The 26398-nt window shown below is 45.1% G+C and overlaps 1 protein-coding gene across 1 annotated transcript; it reads left to right on the top strand.

Moving 5' to 3' along the window:
• The first annotated feature begins 1022 nt into the window (after window positions 1-1022).
• SRPX2 (sushi repeat containing protein X-linked 2) lies at window positions 1023-23392 on the top strand. Its single transcript, XM_021695094.1, has 10 exons — window positions 1023-1104; window positions 5539-5619; window positions 15384-15575; window positions 17655-17831; window positions 18132-18258; window positions 18406-18527; window positions 19624-19803; window positions 20152-20285; window positions 21784-21905; window positions 23212-23392. Exons 1-10 carry the CDS (start codon window positions 1023-1025, stop codon window positions 23390-23392), a joined length of 1398 nt encoding a protein of 465 aa, XP_021550769.1.
• Window positions 23393-26398: the final 3006 nt, after the last annotated feature.

Genomic DNA, 26398 nt, shown 5'->3' with positions numbered 1-26398 from the left:
TGAAGTACTTGCTTACTGGGAACCACAAAACTCTCATCGCATTAGAGTGAGGACAGGACAGGAAGTGAGAGGTCAACTGAAGATTGCTTACCCTCTCCTCACATACCTCAATAGGTTCTTCCCAACCTCACTGACTTCCTGCTGGCTCAGCAGAATAATACTAGAAGGTCAGGCTGGACTCGAAAGCCAGAAGCCACTACCAAACCACTAAGTCTCAAAATCCAAAGCCAAAAAAAGAGCCAGGCATAGTTAAGGTATGAGAGACTAGAGAAAGGAAACATCTAGTCCTGTCTAATACAAAGTTGGGTATAATAACATCTAATATATATTTATTGCTTCCCTATGTGCCAGGCAATAATCTCTTCTGTAAGATAGATACTATTATTATTCCCATTTTATAGGTGAGGAAACTGAGGCTCGGAGAAGTTAAGGAAGTTGTCCAAGACCCCATAGCTAATAAGGACAGAATTGGATACATATACAGATCTGTGTAACTCCAGAGTTCAAGAGCTCTTAGTCCATACACGCTAATGCTTTCCCAGATTAGTGGTTAGGAAATACTAGTTAAATGGATGAAACCATCAACTGACAGCCTTTAGATCACAGGATTCCCTCTTGGCTCTATACGACTTTATGTTGGACCTCTCCTGATCTTGACTCCTCCATGTCCCTCTCTATAACTTGGACAGTGGAACATTTGCATCTGATCCCACCAGGGTTAATTGAGAATTGATTGTTTTATGTCATCCTCCTCCTGGGAAGAAAAGAGATCAGAAATAACAAATAGAGTCTTGTTACTCTTATAAGGTAGAAGATCCTTACAAAGGGGACAATATAACAAGCATTCAGTAATTTAAAAATTTCTCTTCTTCCTCACAGATCCTGCATTTCTGCTGCTTCTCACTTTTGGAAGTTCACTGATGGCTGATTTCTGAAAGATATTTTCCTTTTCCCTGGTACTTCTTGCCACATATCTCTATTCTTATCTCCCTAACCTCCCCTCATCCCGACTCCTTTCAAGGATGGCTGGTCAACTAACCCAAAGAGGAGCTCTATCTCTCCTGCTCTTCCTCACTCCAGCAGTGACACCAACATGGTATGCAGGTAAGTTTTAGGACCTGTTGCTCATTATTTCCAAGGAAGGCAGGGCCTAGACTAAGTCTTGGAGAAGAGAGAGTTAGACTGCAATAAGAGATACTTAAATTAAATAAAGAACTATTTGCAACAACAAAGATGGTTAATCATTACAACTGGCTACTAAGGGAGGCTTTGAGGCAAACCAGAGACATTTGAAAACAGGCTGCATCAGCACAAACACGAGAGGGTTGGACAACATGGTTTTGAGGCCACTATCTTACCTGCTTCTGCACTCAGCTTCCTCTCTCTCAACCTCCTTTCCCCACACCCTCTCTCTCAGTCTCTCCCTCCCTCTCTCTCCCCTAGACCTTACTTATAGGACAAGATTTTTATAGTTCCTCTCTGCCAAAGATGTTAATGACAAGACAGGTCACATTCTCTTAAACAGGAACTCCCCAGTCTCTTCTGGCTTAGTCTTTACTTCAGAAGGGATGAAGATTTCTGGATTCTTGAATGTGTCATCCTTTGCCCCTAGACACATAAGGAGCTGAAAAGAACAGACTCAGTGAGGAGAGGGAACGGGGGAGGGAGAGAAATGAAGGAAGGATAATGAGGCGGCAGACAGAGGTTTTTGTTGGGGCCCAACTGGCATTCCAAGTGCTAAGAATATTCTGTGGCCAGCAGTGTCTGCCCTCATGGGGGCTGGGAGGAGTAGGGGAAGGAGTCAGACCCAACCAATAGAGTTAGGAAAATATCCAGAGATGAGTAAATAACAAACTGCTTCCATCACAGCCACAGTCATTGCAGCTAAAATTTTCCACTTGCCCTTAGCTCCTGGTGGAGGCCTTTGGCAGTAGCTCTGTTTGTCTGGGACAGCTGCAACAAGCTTTCAACCAAATATGCAAACATCTCCCCCTCTCTGGCTTAACTTGGCTTTGGAGGGGGTGAGGCACAAGGGCTGACACTGAGATGAAGAAATTCAAGTCAAGCCCTTGGCAGAGTGTGCACTGTTTGGGGTTAAAGGACCCCCAAGTCTCCAGGAGATAATATGTGCAACTGTCCTCGCCAACCTGCCCTTAGCTTCAGCTCAAGTACATAAGACCAAAATCCAGCCAAAGACCAGAGGACTGGGGAGTGGAGATTAGATGGCTCGAAGCCCAACACTTGTAAGAAACCTCATGGAGTACAAGGGCCTTTACCTTTTCCAGAGTGGAAGCCTGAGCTATTGGAGTCTTGAGGACAGAGCGGTTTAAAACAAAACAAAACAAAACAAAACAAAAAAACTTAGACTCATTTGAGGCTTTCAAAGGGCTGTTCGCAAAGGTGGCACTCTCTACTTCCACAAGAATCTTGAGGCTCCTTCTGAGGAGCCCAGGTTGGCGAGGTCTCTGAGAGCCCTACAAACCTATTCATTCTGCCTTCTGTTCTTTTTCTTTTTTTTAACATTTTATTTATTTATTTGAGAGAGAGAATGAGATAGAGAGAGCATGAGAGTAGAGAGGGTCAGAGGGAGAAGCAGACTGCCTGCTGAGCAGGGAGCCTGATGCGGGACTCGATCCCGGGACTCCAGGATCATGACCTGAGCCGAAGGCAGTCGCTTAACCAACTGAGCCACCCAGGCGCCCTCTGCCTTCTGTTCTTAGAAGGCTACATGATGAGAGAAATTCAGAAATGTCTTGATAATCCTCCCCTACATCTCTAGCTCGGCTGTCTGAGCCTGCTCTACTCATTGCTTCATTCATTCATTCAGCAGCTATTTATTGACCACTCTCTGTGCATCCAACATTGTTTATTCATGGCTTTGTCCTCAAATAGGAATGACACAAGGGAAGCAGCCACGTGTGGATTCAGGGCTAATCAGAAGAAAGAGCCAGGAATAATCAGCAGGTGTTGGGAAGGGTTAAGAATATTAATAAAGTGAACAGTGTGTTATAAAGTGGGGATTGGCGTATCTGTGCAGTTCAGGAAGTCAGACTATTGTGATCGTAAGCCAAGCATTAGTGTGGATCTTAAAATAGTTTCCCACTATTAGTTACACTTCCAACCATACCTTTGTGAAGGGCAGTGCTTAGAGGGTCTGATGGTACAATTGAATTTGGAGGGACCACACAGTAATCTCTGACGGATACAAGGGAACTGAGGAATGCTGCCCAAACCTCTCTTCCCAGGTGCTGAAAAGGGGTAAGCAGATAGAACAATGTGGGGAGCATGCCCCTCTATTTTCTTATCTCTCATCTCAGTATCTTAATATTGGCAACATAAAATACCCCAAGACAGGCAAAGAGAGGGAAATGGAAAGGCTTAAAGTGGTAAGGTGGCCTAAGCCCATTCCCAACCGATGCAAACTTGGCCCTGGTCCAGCTACCTCTGCACCCTGCTGTAGACTGTAATTATCTGACTGAGTCTTCCCTTCAGCTTTCCCACACCCCCTGTAATTCTGGAACACTAGAAGTTGTTTTGTGGCCTTTGATCCTACACACAGAGGAAAAAAGCTGGATCGCAAGAAAGATTATGCATTTTTTTTCCTCTGCTGGATACTATCCAAAGCTTTCTCTTACTGCCCTCTTGAGCAGAGTATCTGAGTCTGGTATCAGGGGATCAAACCACCCTGGGCTGGGCTGGAAGGCCCACTCTGCTCCTTCCTTGCTGAGAGAACTTGGGCTATTCCCTTAACTTCTCTGAGCCTGTGTCTTCATCTGTATATCAGAGAGCAGTAGGAGTGTCTACCTCCCTGAAATGTTAGGGTGACACGATACGATAACATATGTAATGGGCTGAACACAGAGTACAAGTACGTGCTGAGTGCTGTTAGCAGTGGTGTTGCTACTGCTATCAAGCCATAGGCTTTCTGACACTCCTGTTTGCTCTTCTGGTAAACAGAGGCTTCCTCCCTGCGGGGCATTCCTTCGCAAGCAAACTCTGGAACAAGAGCGCTGGGGCAAATCCTTTAGGGAATCACACACACATCTGGTCTCCTGTTTACAGAAGCTGTAAGGCTCTGAGGCTAATACTAAACTGAAACAGCTGACAAGAATCCTGTGCGCCCACAAAGAACCCTCCCATGTGGGAAGAGAGAGAGCAAGGGACAGGAGGCCTAAGGAGAAATAAAGGAAAGCCAAGAAAGGAACCGGACTGGGAAAACAGAAAATAATAATAATAATAAAGGGAAAGAAAAAAAATGAACTCTTTCCTCTGGAATGAGGGCAAACCAATGAAGACATGATTTCATAAGGCAAACTTTCAGTTTGATTCATTCCCTTGTTCATCAGGTTGGAATGGTTTCCCAACACCCCCCACCCCGCAGTCTGGGCTTGTGGGGAATGGAGGAGCTTCATCATCTGGCCCTCTGCTCCACCGTTTAGTGCAGGGGGCCCTGTGCCTCCTCCCGGAGAGGAGGCAGACCAGCTTGTGGTCTGAGTGTTTACACAGGCCAAAGGGCTCCTGCATTAAAACCCAGTCCTGTCCTGAAAGCACACCCTCTCCTGGAAATGAGGAATTGTTTTCTGACTCCGGCATGGCTGGCTGCTCGATTCCTGTGCATGCATAAGGGCTCAGAGAGGCTGGAAAGAGAGCTTCCGGAAACTTCACTCCGGAAAGGACTAAGTTGTATTCCAATTAGTTTGTATTCATGACTGATTTCCTGCCGTCTGGTGGAACACACTGTTTAGTCTCCCAGACAGCCACGGGCCTGCCTCTACCAGGGACTGGGCCACTTAACAGAATGGGGGCTAGATTGGGACTGTTCTCCTAGCTCAGCCGCTCCCTGCTAAAGCTTCTGCTGATTAGAGGAACAGGAAATTTCTCCAAAGGACTCTGCCTTCTTTTTCTTCCAAACGAGGACAAACTGCTCGGGACATGAAACTATGCTCATTCCCTCTTGCCTTTTGAACCCTTCCTCTGCTTTGGCATGCCAGCCCTAGCAATGGCAACCAAATGGCAAAAGGGTGGTACCCTATGTGCTAGTGGGAGGTTGAGGAATTGTTTCTCTCTGAGGACCATGAGCAGGCCTGTCACTAGTGGGAAGACTCTTACTCAGACTAATTTTTTCCCCTACCCGGGACAACAGTCCATCCTCAGAGCTTGGTCATCAGTGTCTCACCAAGACCTTGTGTGTTGCATCAAGGAAAAGGGTCAGTTATAGCCCCCATTGGTGGGATTGATGGATAGTCAAGAAGTTCTTTTTTTTTTTTCTTTTGAATGGAAGCTTCTTGTGCTACAAGTAAGTCACTTCCACCCCCATGATGCTGAGCTCACCTTCTATGCACCTGGGATGTTGAGATTTATGTACAATAGTTCTGCTGCCTTACAAGGCAGAATTTTTCCCACTAAATATCCACCTGGCTCCCTCCTACAAGGAGTGCCATGTCCTCAGGAAGGGACCAAGTTGGATAGGGGGAAAGTTTGGGAAGGATTTGAGCGAGAAATTAGTATGTCATCTTGGTATTATCTTTTTCATTGTAGGTTCGGGCTACTACCCAGATGAAAGCTACAATGAAGTATATGCTGAAGAGGTCCCCCGGGCCCCTGCCCTAGACTACCGAGGTAAACCTCCCTGTTTCTCAGGCTCAGGAAAGGGTCTTTTCTGGCTTAAGGCCTAGACCCTCCCTGAAGTATCCTCATCCAGCTTGGCTGGATGTACCAACACTTCTGCTCAGGGAATCAGGGGCCATGATTGCCAGTCATGAACTTGGTTACTGACTTGCTCTGTGACCTTACCTCTTTAGCACTAAGGCTACCCATCTATTATTAATCATTAAATATTGACTGGGTACCTTCTGTATGCCTAATCCTGTGCAGGGTAAGCCTGTGGATGATACAAAATCTAAGGTAAGGTTTTGTCCTCCTCAAGGAGCTTACATTCTGCTGGGGGCAGGGTGGGAGTGGGGGATGTGTGACAGGGCAATAAAATTAGCACACATAGGGCAAGTGTGAAACTATGTGGTAGCAGTAAATGCAATAGGAGTTAAGAAAAAGAAGTCAGGGAAAGGATAATGAAAGATGATGTTTAGATTAGGCCTTGAATGATGGGTGGATTTTGAGAACTGGAGAAAGGAGGGGAGGGCATTCAGCAAAGCAGTTGGCCACAGATAGAGAGGTAAGAACAAAGCAGTTAGAGGAAGGAGCTAAGAAGAAACCAGCCTGACTGGAGGAGATGAGATGTGGAGGAAGTAAGAGAAAATAAAGTTGAATATAAAGAGTAAGACAAAAATTAAGAAAGGCTCCATGATCTAGGGACCTCTGTTAGGTCAGGCAGGAGAACTATCTGTGAAGAATGCTGAATAGAGAGGGACTCCTACATTAGAAAGCAAGTAAGACCAGGTGATATCTAGTATCTCTTCCATTTCTAAGGTTCTTTTTTTCTATGCTTTGCAAGCCATGCAGAAGAGCTCAGCTGTTGTGCTAGGAGTTATAAGGAGCCATCATCATATATCTTTGCACAGGGGGTGGCATGACAATGAAATTTCAGAATATCAACCTTGTTGTTGTCTACAGAAGTAGGGGTTCAGGAAAGGTAGAGCCTGGGTCAGGGAGACTCTTCATTACATGAATCAGTAATGGTAATGTTGGTCAGAGATGACTGAGGGTAGTGGCTAATAAATGGAGAGTAAGGATGAACCCCAGAGATGTTTCAAAGAAAGAGATGACAAGATTTGGTCCAGATGTAATGTACTAAGAGGCTAAGAAACAAACAGATATCTGAAAGCACCCAGTCTGAATACCTAGGGGAACTGTAAGACCCCTCTCAGAAAAGACAAAGTTAGAAAATTCGTTTGGGGAAGGTACCCTACAGGCAGTGGGAAGTAGGAAGACGGAGCTTAGATGGATGAGCTGTCTGAGAGACCAGAGGGCCAAAAGTCAGAGCCTTAGGGGACATCTACAGATGTGAGTAGGAGAAGAGAAGCCAACAGAGGAAAAAGAGATAGAAGTCAGCCATGTAGAAGGAGATTTGGGTAGTAGTTATCATATCACAGAAGTCATGTGAAAAGAGTTTTAAGGAAGGGGAAAGAATGAGATATCTACTGTGTCAAATATTGCAGAGAAAAACTGAGGGTATTTCAAATATTATATTTGGCAAGAAGAAGGTAAATGGTGACTTTTGAGAAAATAGTTTCAATCGAGAAATGATCAGAGCTTTGGGTTTCTCTATGGTCCTTTCTAGCTTAGCTACCTTCTACCCATTTTCTTCTTGTTGCCAAATGGCCCACACCCACTGCCTCATTGCCTTAGCTCCTATTAACTCCTAAACTCCCTAAGGTGTGTTTTCCACTCACCCACAAATCCCCATGCTGAAACAACATTCCTTGAAGATCACAATTCTCTCCCAATGCCTAAATCATATGGCCCCTTCTGGAACTTCAATCTCTCTAGTTTCTCAGCAACAATGAGCAAATTCCTCTCTTCTTACCACCCCCCACATACTTGGGCTCCATGGCATTTCACTATTCTGGTCATAGTTCAAGCCAAGAAAGGAGATGGGCTCTCCTAGTGGTGACAAGAGACAATGAGGCATGGATGTGAACTTTATACAACCCTGTCATGTCTCCTGAGCTCCCAGATAAGATCTCCAACTGCTCCTGGAAACTTCCATTTGGAGATATCTAAAACTAAATTCTTTCATCTTCCCTGAAAAAGGCTCAACCAGCTGACCTTCCTGCTTTTGATAATAATACCATCATTCTCCAAAAAAAATGGCTCAATGACATTTTTGTTTGTTTCAAGTTTTTATTTGAATTCCAGTAGTTGGGGCACCTGGGTGGCTCAGTCAGTTAAGCCTCCAACTCTTGATTTTGGCTCAGGTCATGATCTCAGGGTCATGAGATCGAGCCTCACACTGGGCTCCGCACCGGGCATGGAGCCTGCTTAAGGTCCTCTCTCTCCCTCTCCCTCTGCCCCTCCCCCCCACTCATGCTCTCTCTCTCTCTCTAAAATAAAATAAAATAAAATAAAAGTAAATTCCAGTTAGTTAACATATGGTGTAATATTAGATCCAGGAGTAGAATTCAGTGATTCATCACTTACATACAACACCCAGTGCTCATCATAACAAGTGCCCTTTTTTTTCTTTTTAAAGGTGTATTAATTTATTATTTTAGAGAGAGAGAGAGAGCACAAGTGGGAGGGACAAAGGGAGAGGGAGAGAGAATCTCAAGCAGACTCCACACTGAGCACAGAGCCAGACAAGGGGCTAGATCCCTCGACCCTGAGATGATGACCTGAGCTGAAACCAAGAGTCGGGCACTTAACTAACTATGCCACCCAGGCGCCCCACAGCAAGTGCCCTTCTTACTACCCATCACCCATTTAACCCATCCCCCGCCCACCTCCTCTCTGGCAACTCTCAGTCTGTTCTCTATACTTAAGAATCTGTTTCTTGGTTTCCCTCTCCCTTTTTTCCCCCCACGATTGTTTGTTTCATTTCTTAAATTCCACATATGAGTGAAATCATGTGGTATTTGTCTGTCTCTGACTGAATTATTTCCCTTAGCATAATACACTCTAGCTCCATCCACGTCGTTTCAGATGACAAGATTTCATTCTTTTTTGATGGCTGATGAATATTCCATTGTGTGTGTATATATATATTTATATATGTATGTATATATGCCACAACTTCTTTATCCATTTGTCAGTCGATGGACATTTGGGCTCTTTCCATAATTAATGCAGCTGTAAACATCGGGATGCATATGTCCCTTTGAATCACTATTTTTGTATCCCTTGAGTAAATACCTCGTAGTACAATTGCTGGATCATAGGGTAGTTCTATTTTTAACTTTTTGAGGAACCTCCATGCTATTTTCCAGAGTGGCTGCGCCAGTTTGCATTCCTACCAACAGTGTAAAAGGGTTCCCCTTTCTCCATCAATGGCATTTTTAATAGCCCCTTTTCCTCATCACCTCTCACTAGTCATTCACCAAGAACTATCATTTCTTTATTACTCCATGGGATTAAAACTTTTATTACCTCACACATGGATAATGACAATTGCCTCCTAACTGGATTCTCTGACTCATGTTTTTCCCTTCCCCAAACCTAGTGGCCCACTGTGACCATTTCTTTTTTTCTTTTTTCTCAATCCACTTAGCTTGTGGTACCCACTGGGACCATTTTTAACAGAATTTGGCCTCAGTCTAGCTGTCCAGGCTGAGAATTCACTACCCCTTCTCTCCACATGAAATCTATGCTTCAGCCAGATTAGTAGAACTCTACTTTGGTCCCTGCCAGCTTTAGCCCACACTGAGCTTTCCCTCATCCATTCCCTCATTCCCTTCCATTCATTTATTCAATAAATATTTACTGAGTACCTACTATGTACTTCCTCTAAAATAAATATTTATTGTGTGGACCACTCATCTGGCATTCATCATGTACTGCCCCTTAGGTTTACTTTTTTGTTACCCTCAACAAAATAGTTACCTGTTAACAGAAGGAGCCATGTATGATATCCCTGCAGAGCTATGCAAAAAGTCGTGCTCAAGAAATGTTTACTGGCTGGTTGGCATCCTGGGAACAGAAGCCAGATTGTAGGAAACTGTGAATGGGAGAAGTAGAAGGGAAAAGGCAACAGACGGGAGGTCTGGCAGCCCTATGATTAATATTAACCTGTATCATTGGTTCTTTTTAAATGTTATAAAGCTCCTTAGAAAAATGTAAGTGACGTGGTGGCCTTTGGCCTTGGGGTGAAGTGTCTCATGACTCTTTTTGTAACTTAGTCTCAGGACATAAAACTGAGTAAGGTTATCACTGTTGAGCGGGGATGGGGTGGCTGGGAAATACAACCTGAGAGCCCAGCCTCCCTTGTAAGGTCTTTGTGTTTTCACAACAGCTCTGCAATTGTAGTGCTTGAGACTTTCTGTTAAAAAAAAAAAAAAGTCTGATATGTGGGATTTGAGAAACAAGGCAGAGGATCATAGGGGAAGGGAGGGAAAAACGAAACAAGATGAAACCAGAGAGGGAGACAAACCATAAGAGACTCTTAATCTCAGGAAACAAACTGAGGGTTGCTGCAGTGGAGGGGCGTGGGAGGGATGGGGTGGCTGAGGGATGGACATTGGGGAGGGTATGTGCTATGGTGAGCGCTGTGAATTGTGTAAGAATGAGGAATCACAGACCTGTACCCCTGAAACAAATAATACATTATATGTTAATTAAAAAAGAGAGAAAAAAAAAGTCTGGTAGCAGCGTGTTGTTGCTTGAAGCAAAATGAGCTGGTGGCTCAAACCCAGACACTGATTTCAGAAATATCATTCCCAGGGTTAGATATATTTTACACATGCAATTTCATGTGATTCTCAGAACAGCCCTATGACACTGGTTCAGTATCCCCATTTTACAGATCAGGAAACTTAGCTCAGGGAAGGTAAATTTAGAAAGTTGCAGAGCTCAGAGGTGGCAGAGCAGGAATTTAGACCCAGGTCGGTCTGTTGGACTCTGAGCCACGCTCATTCCGTCTCTTTCATCAAAAACATAACCCATCATTTAAAAAAAAAAAAAGATTAAAAAAAGAAAAAGAGTTAACTAGTAAAAACCAGATCGTGATTTTTAGAGCAAGCTGACCATGTAGTTTGGTGCCATTTTGGCTCATCTTGAACTTTCTTTCATTCCCTTATCCTGACTCCTGGAGCGGAGTCAGAAACCCTTGTCTGAGGTATGCCCTCAGTCCTCTGGGGGCACTGCTTTTCCAGCATATTGCTTCAGCCCTAGGCAAGCTGGTAACTCTGCCTGGGTGATCTGAAGATAATCACAGATGAGGCCCTTTCACCTCTGTTGTCAGCACTTTGTTCTCTTCTAATCAGCAAAACGAGATAGGTGGACAGCTGCACAGAGAAGAGGACATGGGTCTGAATTTCAAGTCCCAGCCCCTCCACCTTCCAGCAATATCACCCTGGACAAACACATATTGTGTGCCAGTTGTTGCGCTGTGTATTTTATAAATGTTATTTCATTTAAATAAATTGCATGCTTGCTATGTAGTGGTATGAAAAGGTCTCTAAAACACATTGTTGGGGCGCCTGGGTGGCTCAGTTGGTTAAGCGACTGCCTTCGGCTCAGGTCATGATCCCAGGGTCCTGGGATCGAGCCCTGCATCGGGCTCCCTGCTCAGCGGGGAGTCTGCTTCTCCCTCTGACCCTCCCCCGTCTCATGCTCTCTCTCTCTATCTCATTCTCTCTCTCAAATAAATAAATAAAATCTTAAAAAAAAAAAAAACACATTGTTAAGTTTATTTTTAAAAACATTGGTGGGAACAGTAGCATAATATACTACTCTATGTGTTAAAAGAAAGGGGGTAGGGGCGCCTGGATGGCTCAGTCGGTTAAGCGTCTGCCTTCGACTCAGGTCATGACCTCAGGGTCCTGGGTTCGAGCCCTGCGTTGGGCTCCCTGCTCAGCAGGGAGTCTGCTTCTCCCTCTCCTTCTGCCACTCCCCCTGCTCGTGTGCTCTCTCTCTCAAATAAATAAAATCTTTTTTTAAAAAAAGAAGGGGGGGTAAAAAATATCTAGAGCAAGATCTGCTTTATATGCATAAAGAAACAATTAACAGTGGTTCTTTATGAAGGGGACTAAGTGGGGGTAGACATGGGAGCAGGGAATGGGAGGGAGACTCTTGACCATGTAACTTTTTATACTTTTTGTGTTTCAAATCATGTGGCTATGTTACCTATTCAAAAAATGTAAATTTATACTTCCAAATAGCAGCCTAACATGCTGCAGCGATAGATAGTGTGATTAGAAAAAGATAAGGGGTTTTAGAGCCAGACAAAGCTTGGGTTCAAATCCCAGCTCTGCCCCTTACTTGCTGAAGGACTCCGGGCAAGTTACTTCCCCATCTGCAATACAGGGATAAACACCTACCTATCTCACAGGGCCATTGGGAACTGCATGAAATGATGGATGTGAAAATAAAAAATATACATATATAAAGCATTGTGCCCAGCTCATGGCAGCTACTCAATAAATGGCTAACACACTTCCTACTGGACATTTTTGCCATGGAATTTTTAGCCACATCCTTAGTTTCAGTTTTCCATCAGCATTCTTTGGGTACGGTTGTTCAACCAATTGTAAATCTCCACAGCCGTACTGTCACCTCTCCTGTACGTATGTCTTCATCTCCTCCACATCAATGGCCTGAAAGGCATTGTCATATAGTGTACCCACCATTTACCTTGCTCTACCAGTCTGGCGACCCTACCCAAAAAAGGAAATGAGGTCAGTCCGGAATTACTTGCTTTTCAAGGCACATGGAGATAACCATTTCTCTTTCTAACTTCTCAGAAGCCTGTGTTTAAATATTCTAGAACCCGCTGCTCTCAGCGCTGTCAGCCTCACCAGGCTGTGGTTCCCAGAGGTTACCTTCCCCCTTCCGGGGATCTAATGTCCAACACCGTGACCTTAGTTAATAATACTGTGTTGCGTACTTGAAATTTGCTAGGAAACTACATCTTCCGGGTGGTCCCTACAAAAAAAGAAAAAATGGTAACTGTGAAATTATGGATGTGTTCATCAACTTGATTGCAGTAATCATTTCACAATGTATATGTACATTAAAACAGCACATCGTACGTCTTAAATGTATATGATTTTATTCGTCGATTGTACCCTTAATAAAGCTGGGGCAAAAACAAAACTGGAAGAGTGTTTTCTCTCGTTTCCAGCCTTCCAATGTGTTTTCTTTACGCTAAGATTCCCCTGGGCCAGCAAATTTGAACTTATTTGCAATAACGAGGCCCTCTCTTACCATCTCAGCGTTTATCCTGAACTTTATATCTCCCTTTCCTATGCTTGCTTGTTCCATTCATTCCAATCTGATGTGTATTTTCCTTGGCAGAATATAGGCAAGCAAGAGAATGGGAGTGATTGTTGGGGTCCCCGCCTCCCAAGTAGAGTCGTTGAGTGGTGACATTATCATCAACAGCTCTGCAACTATAGTGCTTAAGAGACCTTCTGTAATTTGCAGATGGTGTCCCCAGATGGCAGTCGTGTATCGTAGGCACAGGCTCAAAACTAACACTGGAAGCCACAAGCATGTTGCTTAGAGGATAGTTTTCTCACTATCATCTGTCTTCATTTGCCAGCTGCCCTCAAGCAGAGGTTCCTAGCCTTTCTCTCTCTGTTCCTTTAGCTCCTGATGTGCTTTGTTTGTTGTTTGTTTGTTTGTTTAAAGCCGCTCCTTCTTTGTCTCTTGGGATTTGGGTATTGAATGAGCTCTTCTGGGGCTTTAGCCTTCCCAATCCCAGGCTAAAAGATCTGTGTCATCCTATGTATGCATCCCTGGGCATGCCTGCTTATATGTGCTCCTTTAAAATCCAAACCTACTGGGGGCAGCTGGGTGGCTCAGTCGTTAAGTGTCTGCCTTCGGCTCAGGTCATGATCCCAGGGTCCTGGGATCGAGCCCCACAGCGGGCTCCCTGCTCCGTGAGAAGCCTGCTTCTCCCGCTCCCGCTGCTTGTGCTCTCTCTCTGGCAAAATAAATAAATAAAATCTTAAAAAAAAAATCTGAACCCACTGAAGAGTCGTTTATTTTGTGTAGCCAATGAGGCATCTTTCTAATGTCTTTATAATTTAAGGGCTCTATTATCTTTTGTGCTCAGTACTGAACTGGGATCTTTCATTCTTAAGCAGCCTTCTTTGGTATCACATTCCCTTCCTCTCTCTAGCTTATATATTTGTGTTAATTTTTTTTTTAGTCATTTTAAATTTACCTACTTTAAAATTCATTCTTTTTGGCGTACAGTTCTATGAGTTGCAACAAATGCATATAGTCAGGTAACCACCACCACATTTCCATCACCTCGAAAACTTGTCCAGGGCTGCCCCTTTGAAGTTATCCCCAACCTTTTCTCCTGATCTCTGGCAACTCCTGATCTGTCCCTGTATTTTTTCCTAATCCAGAATGTCATATAAATGGACTCCTATAGTACGCAGACTTTTGAATCCGGCTTCTTTCACTTCACAAACTGCATTGGAGATTCATTCATCCTGTTGCGTGTGTCAGCGCTTCCTTCTTTTGTATGGATAAACCAGTTAGTTTAACCATTCAGCCACAGGACATTTGAGTTGTTTCCAGCTTTTGTTAATTACAAATTGAGATATTTTAAACATTTGTGTACAGTGTTTTGTATGAACACAGGTTTTGTTTTTTTTTAAAGATTTTATTTATTTATTTATTTGAGAGAGAGCGAGAGTGAGAGAGCATGAGCAGGGGGAGCAGCAGAGGGAGAGGGAGAAGCAGATTCCCCGCTGAGCAGGGAGTCCGATGCGGGGCTCAATCCCAGGACCCCCCCCCCCCGCCCCGGGATCATGACCTGAGCTTAAGGCAGACGCTTAACCGACTGAGCCCCCCAGGCGCCCCCACAGGTTTTCATTTCACTTGGGTAAATACATAAAGTGGAATTGTAGGGGCTCACAGCAAGTGTGTATTCACCTTTATAAGAAACTACCAAAATATTTTCCAAAGTGGTGGTATCAGTTTGTATTTGCCCTTGCAGTGTATGAGAGTTCCAGTTTCCATCCTCACCAACATTTGATGCATTTTTTTTAAATTTAGACATCCTAATGGGTATATAATGGTATCTTGTGGTAGTTTTAGTTTTCATTTCTCTACAGACTAATGATGCTGAACATCTTTTTATGTACTTATTTGCTTATCAGTATACCCTCTTCAGTGACATGTCTGTTCGTGTCTTTTGTCCACGTTCTAACTGGATTGTTTGCTTTTTTACTGTTGAGTTTTGAGAGTTCTTTTTATATTCTAGCTACTGGTCCTTTGTCAGATATGTGGTTTGCAAAGATTTTCTCCCAGTTTGTGACTTTTCCTGTCTATTACAATGCTTTTCACAGAACAAAAGTTTTTAGTTCTAACAAGGTTAAATTTTGTGGTGTTTTTCTTCTATGAATTGAGTTTCGGGTGTCATGTCTATAAGATGTCTTTGCCTAGTTCTAGATACCAGAGATTTTCTCCTATTTTTTTCTCAAAGTTTTATAATTTTATTTTTTACATTGAAGTCCACGATACATTTTGAGTTAACTTTTGTATAAGACTTAGGCTGAAGTTTTGTTTTGTTCTGTTTTGTTTTGTTTGCCTAAGGAAGTTCAATTACTCCTGCACCGTTTGTCCAAAAGGCTAGCTTTCCTCCATTGAATTGCTTTTGCGCCTCTGTCAAAAATCATTTTGACAGACAGACTTGTGTGGATCTATTTCTGGGCTCTCTATTCTGTTCCATCGATCTATGTGTCTGTCTTTTCACCAATACCACGCTGTCTTGATGACTGGACTTCTAGCTTACTTTTCTTCTATTGCTACAGTCCCCCGATGGTGTTATACATTAAATATCCAGGATGGAGAAGCCACATGCTACTCTCCGAGGGGAGGAAATTATCACAGCAGCCTGGGTACTCGTTGTGAGCTCTCCTGTGACCGGGGCTTTCGACTGATCGGACGAAGGTCGGTGCAATGCCTGCCCAGCCGCCGTTGGTCTGGAACTGCCTACTGCAGGCGTAAGTGGTGTGTGTGAATATACTGACATGTGTCTATGGGAGAGGCCGTCCAGCCAGTCAGCCACTTGCAGGTATATGCTTGGAGGCGTCACTATGCCCTCTGTCAAGGGCAAATTGAGAATTTTCCACAGGTGCCCTACAGGCCCTTTCCCCATCCTAACATTCTAGCTCATTTTCTCTCCCTGTGGTTATTGCCCAAGCAATATGGGCATTTAAGCAACAACCAGCCCTTCTGACTCAGAGGGTCCAGGAGTACATATAAAGTTTGGGCCTGGGGCCTAATGTGAACCTTGGCCTTTCTCTAGAGCTCTCAAGGATGTGTGTGGTCTCAGACTCTTTCCCACTCATGGTAAACTGCTGTACTTCCTGCCCCAAGGCCTTAGACGGTCTTGGCAGTGAAAGTACGAGACAGCTGCTATTCTTCATTTGCTTCTGAAAGTCAAGAAGAATCCCCAAGGCTAGAATGTGGAAATACTAATACACACATTCTAAATCATGTCTCCCTCAGCTGCCACATCCCTACCTCTTATTCAAGCTCTACAGCCTACCCACGTTTGGCAGCTGAGCTTTGTCTATCCATATGTCCGTCACTCAATGCCATTTGTAGAACCGCCACATGTGGGGGACCCCATATTGGTCTCGTCAGGAGCTCACTCAGTTCCTTCATTACTCCCAGGCTGCTTATCGACTAATGAGGTAGAAACACAAATGTGTGCACGTGAATGCAGTGTAAGTGGATGCATGGCAGTGAGCATTTAGAGAGAAATGGCATTGGTCAGAGAAGATGCTGTGGAGGAAAAGGGAGGCTTGATAGCCAAAAAAAAGGAAGCCACCACACGCCTCTAGGTGCTCGTAAGTACTGTGGTTTAGGACTTAGACCCCATCATTTCCAAAATGAAGTTGAATTGGGCTTACAAAATTAAAATAATATGTCTATAAATGAACATAAAATCACTTAAAATAATGAAGGCACACATATTTCCATGTGCTTGGAATGAGTTAATTACTACGTTTGAACACGGATCTGGCTTTGTCCTTCCTCTTTAGAGAGAAAAGGGCAAACACCTTGGATCATTTTCACTGTCATATTATACTAAGAAAACAAATTCATCTGAAAAGACAAACCTTTTTCCTTAGCCTTGATTTCAAGGAAGTCATTTTTCTGTAGGTCTTTAAGTAGAGGATATTAGAAAACATAAAAGGCACTCATCTTCAATTCTGGTTTGGCCAAGAAGCCAAACGAACATAGCTTATCTAGAATTCTTTATTCAAAGCTCCAAAAATCGAACCTACACAGGGCTAGAACTTAGATAACCTAAAGTATAACCTGCCTACTTCTCTCAAGTCTCAGGTATCTCAAACTAGACTTTGGCAAGCTCACAGTCAGGCTCACAATCAATTCATGGAAGCAGTCTCCACTTCTAGCACATGTGGTGTCTAAAGCCCATGGATTCCTCTTTAATCAAATACCACCAAGTCTGGCCCTCCAGGCACTGGTCTGACTTGTATTCTCACCCAGATATAAGACGAGCCTGCTTCCACATGGAAGTGAGCCTCAGCTGAGGGGTGCTGTGGTAACCCCAAAATTATACTCAAGGGGGGGCCTTGCATTTGCTAAAGAGCATCTAGGATTTGAGGAACAAGATCTGAAACAGCTGCTGAGGCCCTGAGTCCAGAGGTTTATATGCATTGTTTCTTTTAATCTGCACAACAATCCCATGGAATATCCGCATTTTACTGATGAAAACACTGAGACACAGAGAGAGATGAGGTAATTTGCTCAGGTCACAGAGCTAGTAAGAGGTGGAGCTGGGATCCGAACTTGGGTGTGATTCTGAAGTCCATGCACTTGGACAAGTAATTCACTTCTTGAAGATGGCCCCCGGCCTCTAAGAGCATTGCTGTGTTTTATAAGGTGAAAAAAAAAGGCAATTGGGCACAAGAATGTAAGGACAGTTTGGGGTAGGGTTTTCTGTATTTTCTACTGGCTCTGATATGGTTCTCCTTGTGCTAGATGCCCAGGCATCACCTCCAGATAGTCCCACAGGCCACTGAGCTTGCCACTTGGTTCTCTCTTAGAGATGCGATGCCATGCGCTGCCATTCATCACTAGTGGTACTTACACCTGCACAAACGGGGTGCTCCTTGACTCCCGTTGTGACTACAGCTGTGCCAGTGGCTACCACTTGGAAGGTGACCGCAGCCGAATCTGCATGGAAGATGGCCGATGGAGCGGAGGCGAGCCCGTGTGTGTAGGTAAATGGTGGTCACTCCCACGTGTCCTGCTGCAAAGAGCCACCCTGGCATTATAGCCACAGAAGATGGGGAATTCTCACCACAGAAGGCATTCCTGCTCGCTATGAGGGGGGCACCCTGGGCACAAGCTCCGCAAAGGGATCACTTCCCCGGGAGCTGGGCTTCCTGCCCCTTTCACTGAGCGTCTTGAGCCAAGGGTGCATCTCCTACCTACCCAGTAGTGTGGTATTGCTTCTATGGGTTCCCTCCAGGGAAGGTAGGGGGGCCCATGAGTCAGCACTTGATTTCTGACCTTGGCAGACATAGATCCCCCCAAGATCCGTTGTCCCCACTCCCGTGAGAAGATGGCAGAGCCGGAGAAACTGACCGCTCGAGTATATTGGGACCCACCCTTGGTGAAAGACTCTGCCGATGGGACTATCACCAGGTGAGTAATGGATTCCCCCTACACCTCCCAGCAGTTTCTCAGGCCTCCCACACTGCACTGCACAGGCTGATGCCACAGTGGTGTACCCCAGACCCCAGTTCGAAGAAGTCTCTTTCCTCAGTGGCTCTCTTACCCGGTCCCATGCAGGGTGACACTTCGGGGCCCTGAGCCTGGCTCTCACTTTCCCGAAGGAGAGCATGTGATTCGTTACACTGCCTACGATCGAGCCTATAACCGAGCCAGCTGCAAGTTCATTGTGAAAGTACAAGGTCAGAAAGAAGTCTTCCATCTCTACATTGTTCATTATTCCTGCTTTACCCTGACCCTCTACGTGCCTGCCACAACCTTCTCCCCTCTGTGCCCGAAACAGATGCCCCTTTTATATTGGGAGAGGGGAAAAAACAAGTTCACTTACACAGGGTCATTCGGGGAGCTGCACGACATGGGTATACACGCTTCAGAAACCCTCACTCCCCAACAAGACTTTCTCATTCTAAATCTCGATAAAATTCATGAAGATACTCTGTATTTGTTCCTTTTCTTAGTCTTCTGATTATCAAATCTAATCAGCCTTCATCCTCAGTCTTTGACCTCTGTTGAAATTGGTGGTGTTGGCTGCCTGATTCTTCCTCTTTGGGTTGTGTCGTATTGTTTTGATTTGGTTTTTTCATTATAAAAATAATTCATGCTCATCGTTGAACATTTTGGAAATAAATATACAAAGGGGAAAAAAATCTATTACCCCATAATCCAGAGGCAATTATTGTTAATCTTTTGGTATTTTCCTTCCAGTCTTTTATCTACATAGACTTTAAAAAAAATATATAGTTGAGATCATACTGAACACCCAATCTTAGATCGCCCTTTTTCACTTTCATTACCACACAAGTAGTTTTCTCATGCTTTTTAAAATATCTTCAGAAGTCATTTTCAATGACAACATAATAACCTACTTCTAAGAACATATTTTGGCTTGCTTAACACTTCTACCACTGATGGATATTTAAGTCTTCTCCAATTTATTTTTGATATTAAAATTAATTGTGTAAGGTGGTCATCTTTGTGCAGGGTGTCCACCGAGTCTGAAAACAAACTTTTTTTTTTTTATAGATTGATAGTCTTTTTTATGATAATGTGTATACTCACCTGCACCTCCAGATTTTGTGAACACCGTTGTGTGCATTTCAGATTTAATTCCTTAGGAGGAAAATTCTGGCTCCACCCTTGGCCACTGAAAATACAGAGAAGCCATTCATTCTGATCCTCCTGGGTCTCCTGGTCTAGAAAACACAGCCTGGGCACCCTCTTAACTTTTTGTCCCTAAAAGAGATACCATAGCCCCTAACTTGATCTCCTGCCTGACAGTGAGACGCTGCCCACTGCTAAAACCGCCACAGCATGGCTACCTCACCTGCACCTCGGCAGGGGACAACTATGGTGCCACCTGTGAATACCACTGTGACGGAGGTTATGAACGCCAAGGAACCCCCTCCCGGGTCTGCCAGTCCAGCCGCCAGTGGTCAGGATCACCACCCATCTGTGCCCGTGAGTGAAACCAGGGGGCTGGGGAGAGAAGACGTACCGATCAGGGCTACTTTGGAGGATCTCTCCTGATGTACGGCACAGTGGTCCCCTAGCAATGTGTATGATGTGGGAATGGGGGTTTCTGAGATGTGTTTATTTTTAAGGGCTAATGCCCCCCCCATAGGGGACTCCTCCCCCAATCAGAAGGGTTCAAAATTTCCAAGTGTTCTTTCAGCATTTCCCCCCAAGGAAAGGCAGAAACAACCAGAAAGGGTTAACCTGAAGGACTACAACTCCTCAAGGTGTTGTTACCTGTGCTGGGATGAAGGATAAGGCCATACTCTGACTGACCGTATGCTCTTGCCCTAGCTATGAAGATTAATGTCAATGTCAACTCTGCCGCTGGCCTTCTGGATCAGTTCTATGAGAAACAGCGACTCCTCATCATCTCAGCTCCTGATCCCTCCAACCGATATTATAAAATGCAGATCTCTATGCTGCAGGTGAGACCCATCCCCTAAGTAGGGCTTAGCTCCTTTACTTACCCCCTAAGCCCACCCCGTTACTCCCTTACCTCTTTCAAAGCAAACAGTTGTTCTTTCTGCAGCACAAACCCTAGTTCCTCAAACTTTTTGTGGGCAACATGTGATCAGTTTTACTGTGGACAGATTTAGCACATTTTAAAAACTGCTATGTTTTTACTGAGCCCAGGCAGTCTGACTCCAAGATCTGTGCTCTTAACCACGATAGTAGCAGAAACGAAGGAAAAATTAGGGAATTGCATGACAATTTTTAACATACTAAGATTTACCTAGCCAAAACCATTTGTGGGGGAGGGAGAGGTAGATAAGACACAATAGATATACCCATTGGGTCTTATAAAAAGGTTCTTGAAGAGAATTCAGGGGGTACTGACAGGACTAAGAGAAATGGCTCTGAGGAGCCGCAAGGGGCTAGATACCCAGGTAAGAGAAGATGCTATTTAGGGGGATCTCTAAAGGTTAAATCTTAGAAGTTGGTAAGTCACTATTCAGAGGCCCATGATGGCAGCAGCTCTAACAAAGGGATGATCCTGGGTGTCCATACCAAAAAGGACCTCATTCCTCCAGCAATTTCCCGCCCACCCCCCAAAAAGGGCAGACAAAGACAAAACCTCAGCTTGAACAGAAAGCAAGAACAAGAACAGGAAGCAGCCAGTAACGACAGTGATTCTGAGGGTCAGGACTAGAGGAATAGCCCAAAGATTAAATAAGGGGTTGGGTGCCCCGGAGTGTTCACTCTTGCTTTAAACCTCACTCCAGGTAACTGGCTAAGAAGCGACCCTGCAAGACAAAGAGCCAGGATAGAGTTACAGGGTATCCTGCCCAGGGTGAGGAAGGCAACAAAAGGTAACGAAAAGGGCACTGGCCCTACTTTGGAGAAATCCTGGAGATTGAGGGAAGGCCCTGGCCATGTAGCCTAGTGGTAAGGAGCATACAAGTATACGCCCTCAGTTTGAATCCTGGCTCAGCATCTTATTGTCATGCCAACTCGAGCAAGTTACTTTGTCCCCTACAGAAGAGGAATGAAACCACCTACCTTGTTAGGGGGAGTGTAAAGATTCGCTTATTCCTGTAAAGCATTAGGTATGTGTGTTCAATAAACACTAGCCATCATAATCACATCACCACAGCCATCTGTTAAGGACCCATGTAGGTTAAAGCCAATGCAATACTAAACAAGGAGAGATTATGTTCCTGCAATCTATCAATTACATTTAGCTTTTCTACACTGCATAGTGTGACGGGTTTGGCACATTTCATTGGGATAAAAGAAATGCCGTTAGGGCAAATGCTTCAGGAACAACAGAGGAAAGAGGTTGTTGAACCCCACAATATGATGGTTGGGGGGGAAGCCCCTCCTTTCCTACACTGCCTCAGTGTGGTCCCGGGAAGAATCAGCTAAGTAGCCTTGGGTTTGAGTCTAAGAACCTGTTCCATCAAACCTTCTCTTCTCTCCCAGCAATGCACCTGTGGACTGGACCTGCGTCACGTGACCATCATTGAACTGGTGGGGCAGCCACCTCAGGAGGTGGGGCGCATCCGGGAGCAACAGCTATCAGCCAACATCATCGAGGAGCTCAGGTCCAGGCTGGAGGCCACAGGGAAGCGGGGGAGCAACGCTGGGCAGGACACTGGCAACAGGAGGGTTGGGGGAGAATCAGCAGACACTACCATCTTGAGGCATGCCTCGTGTTTGAACTCTCTGGATGCGTTAGGTAAAACCAGAGAGTGGTAGAATATCAAAATCAAATGGGCAGGGGGGAGAGCATAAAAGACAGATGAGCAGGCTCCACCCCAAACTACCTCTGGATTGTGCTTTTATTTATTTTTATTTATTTTGAATATTTTATTTATTTGACAGAGAGAGAGAGAGTGAGACAGCACAAGCAGGTTGAGTGGGAGAGGGAGAAGCAGGCTCCCCGCTGTGCAGGGAGCCCAACATGGATAGCTCCATCCCAGGACCCTGGGATCGTGACATGAGCTGAAGGTAGACACTTAACGACTGAGCCACCCAGGCACCCCAGGACTATGCTTTTATAAGGCACCTCAGGTGACTCAGACCCAAACGTGACTCAGAGAATCCTCTGATTCTGTTGCCTCATGGCCTCATCTCTTTGTCTTCAGTCTCCAAAGGAGCAAAAGGCATCTTTTAGGCACTAAAAATCTGAATCACACTCCTCTGGACCCTGGGCGAAGAGAAGATTATAGGGGACAGGTTGTAGAAGTGGACTTTTCTCATTATCTATCCATTATCACCCCTCCAACGCCCGCACATACACTCAGTGCCAATAAAGCTATCATTGCTCTCTGTTCTATAAACGATACCTGCCTCTAGGGCTCAGTCTCAGCGGGGACAGAAAGATTCAGTCTCAGGTAGGGGAGAGCCTGGGAAACACGCAGAGGAAGGAGACTGCAAACTTGCTTCTCCAGATAGAAGAGTTGACCAGGTAATATTAATCAACCTCAGGGCTGCCATGTACAGTTGTGCAGGTTATGCCCAGCCCAACTCCAGAAAACACTAGTCGCATCATAGTACATACGACTGGTGCTCCCTGGAGTTATTCTGTGCAGCCCGCATTGCTATATGTAATAGCTCTGCTTAAGGGGGCCTATGAGGGAAGCCTAGCCTGGTATCAACACAGTTGCTCTATCTGGGGTAAGGAAGGGACAGCTTAGCAGAATCAGATGCAAAGGGACAGCAAGACTAGGGTCTGAGCAGAGAGAAAACAAAGGGGCTTGAGACAGGTAGGAGAGGGGGTGGGGACAAGAGATCAGGTAGGGAAGGAATTAGTCCATGAGGAGAGCCGTGAAATGTGAGTGTAGTAGAGCCTGGTGGGGTGAAGCGCAGACAAGGTCTCACTCACACGTCGTGGGCTCCTCTCTCTAGGCAATTTCAGCGTCTCACTCCTTCCTACTTCAACATGGTATTGATTGACAAGCAGGGAATTGACCGGGAACGCTACATGGAACCTGTCACCCCTGAGGAGATCTTCACATTCATTGATGACTACCTACTGAGCAACCAGGAGCTGATCCAGCGCCGGGAGCAAAGGGACATGTGCGAGTGAACTTGAGCCAGGGCATGGATGGAGGTCAAGGGAAAAGCTCCCCTAGTCAGCTGGAGCTGGGGCCTGAGAAAAGGAGGAAGTGATTCCCCACGGCTCTAGGGACAGGACTCTGAGGTGGGTGAGATTCACCAATCCTGGGACATTCCCAGGCCCCTTTGTAGGGCTGTGTAATAGTTTCCCTAAGCAAGTCTCTGCTTTAAGTAGCACTCGAGGAGCATACGAAGCTAAGCAGGGACTGGGGGCAGGTCCTGGACAATGGGCTGTGGGGTGAAAGTCTTCTTTTCGCAACCTGGGCCTCTGCGCTGCACTCCAAAGTCTTCCAGATAAGTAAATTCTCGATTCATTCACTAATCGGCCTTGGTTTCAATGGTTCCTCTACCCTGAGGTGACAGCAGAGGGCAGCACTGTCACAACAGACAACCAGGACAAGTAAGCAAGCAAGTGTAGCTGGATTTTCCCCTACAGAGGAGCTCTATCATTGGAGGCTGTGGGAGGGAGCTTCAAGACCTTCTTGAGCTTGTCATTTGCCCTTTGAGGGGATTGGGTTACAAATGTTATGTTAACCATTGCTTCAACTAAGAGTAAGGAGAATGCGGCCATGGGAGGCCGCTTAGGAAGATAAATCAGGCCAGAGCAGAATGTTTTGTCCTGGCCCCTCCAGCTGGCTCATGGGCAACAGTCTCTTCTTCCTGAGCCTGCAGTTCCATAGCAAAAGGCAGCCAGGGCTGTCCCTTCCTCAGGGAAGCCCCCAGCTCATGACCTAGGGCACCCGGAAACCATCACTCCAAGCTTCTGTAAAACTAGTAGAGAAGGGGAAAAAAACAAAAACAAAGAGACCAATTCAGCCTCATGTCTTAACTTACTCAGATTGCTTTCAAGAGGTGAGCACAGAGCAGGTAGGAGCCGCTGCAGCATGGAGTCAAGCCTTAAGAGCCGGGCCTGAAAGTAAATTTGAGGCTGGGCCCTTGTGAAATGGGGCAACACTGTACGGTGTGTCCGAGAACCTTCTTGCTGACACTCAGGGAACCCCATGTCCTGGTTAAGACTCGGCAGCCTTTGTCCTTCGGCTTTGCCTAGGGGGTCCCCAGTGGAAAATGAGAGGAGAGAAGAAAGCAGGGTGAGTGGTGAGGCTAAGCTAATGCTTGAGCACTCACCATGTACCGAGTGCCATTCTAAACAGTCTATCAACGGACTCGGAAATCTTCACAAGAACCTTATAAGGCAGGTCCTGTTATTACTCCCATTTCATGGAGGAGGGAATTGAGGCACAGAGAGGTTAGGCAATTCACCCGAGATCAGACAGCTAGTAAGTGACAGAGTTGGGATTTAAGCACCCGCAGTCTGGCTCCAGAGTCCTTGTTCTTAAATATTATGCTGTACTGCTTCTACTTTTTTGACTTTTCATTTAAGGACAGCTGACTGCTCCAAGCACAGACTAGGGTTTCACCTTCTCTATATCATCCTACTCAGACACAAGACTTGGGGGTGGACCCAGGAGAAAAGAGGGAACTGGGAAGCTCTCAACCCAAGAAAGAGGGATGGGGCATAGATCAATCACGAGCCCAGAACACAGCGGGGTAGTAGTGAGTCAGAGAGAAGCTGTTCTCACTGCAGGCTTAGTGGAAAACTCATTTGTAAAATGCAAAAATAACAAGTGAGGCAGTTGCTCAGTGGACCAGGACATGGAGCGAATGATCAAACTTGGAGCAAAAAAGTCCCCTTCTCCCTCTTCCCTCCCGGGAAATCCAAGAGCTTAAAAGTCAAAAGACAAGTTATGGGCAGAAGACAAAATACAATGAGCTAATGTGGGAAATCTCTGGTCAGACGAGGTCTGTGGTTCCAAAGGCAAGGACTGCATGTTAATCAGAATAAATGCCCCGCCTTGTCTTGATCACTTACACCTCAAGTGGCAAGCCAGGGCGTGCTAGCAGGTCAAAGGCCCAAATGACAACATGAATGACAACTTGAACCGAGTCTCCACCTGGGCCTGACTCTCGCATAGAAATGCTCCTCTAGCTTCGAAAAATTGAGAAGCTTTTGTTTTGTTTCATTTTATTGAGTAGTCAGGCAAGTCAGTCTTGCTTTCTTTAGGTAAAGTTTCACTGTAGCCTCTTTTGCCTTATGATTCAAGAAATTCCAGCTCCTCAAGTAGGGGGAGGGGGCCACAGCAGAATCAGGCTCACAGCCAGAAAAGCCTCACCCCAGCCTTGTACATATCTGTTTTTCTTTCTCTGCCTCCCATCTACCCCCATCCCCATCTCTGTCTGTCTCTCTCATACATATACACACACTTACACACTCACGTGCACGAACTATTGATTCAGTCAGCTGGTTAGGTAACCTCCAAAGCATTCTGATTATCCTACCTTGTAGACTAAACTTACTTGAGAGATTTTAGAATAAGGGAGTCATCCCTTCCTTTGACTCTTTGCCCATAACACATATAAAGCCCTTGCAGGAAGTAGCATGATACACAGAATCAGACCTTGATTCAAATCCCAACTCTGTTGTGCAATAGTGGACTTGACTTTCCTCATCTGTAAAAAGGGAAATTTTCCTACTTCATAAGGTGCTTGGAGAAATTAAGGCACTAATATATAATGTGCCTAGCATAAAGCTTCGTACACAAAAGACATCTAATACATATTAATGTCTTTTGCACAAGAGGTCAAGAATCACTTGGGCTCTCCCTAGAAACCCAGGTTTCTTAACCCAGGGCCTTATTTCTGAGATGAGGTGCTTAGTATCTGTGTTATTTATTTCTCAAAACTAAATAATGATAGTAGGAGTGAAGGAAAAAGGCCCTACCTCCTAGAGACAGCGAAGGATCCAGAAAGAAACACAGCAGAGAACATCTTCCTTCCCCTGTGCTCATACATATACACACAGCTCTCTCCTTCCTAGTGATAGGGGACTACAAAACTAGAGAAGGAATTCCCTTGATACTTGAGAGAGAAAGAAAAGTGGTGTCACTTTTAAGATGGATTCTCAGGTCTCTCCCTAGAT

Source organism: Neomonachus schauinslandi, chromosome X, assembly GCF_002201575.2.
Source record: "Neomonachus schauinslandi chromosome X, ASM220157v2, whole genome shotgun sequence".
Classification (NCBI taxonomy): domain Eukaryota; kingdom Metazoa; phylum Chordata; class Mammalia; order Carnivora; family Phocidae; genus Neomonachus; species Neomonachus schauinslandi.
This window is presented reverse-complemented; position numbering and strand designations above follow the sequence as displayed.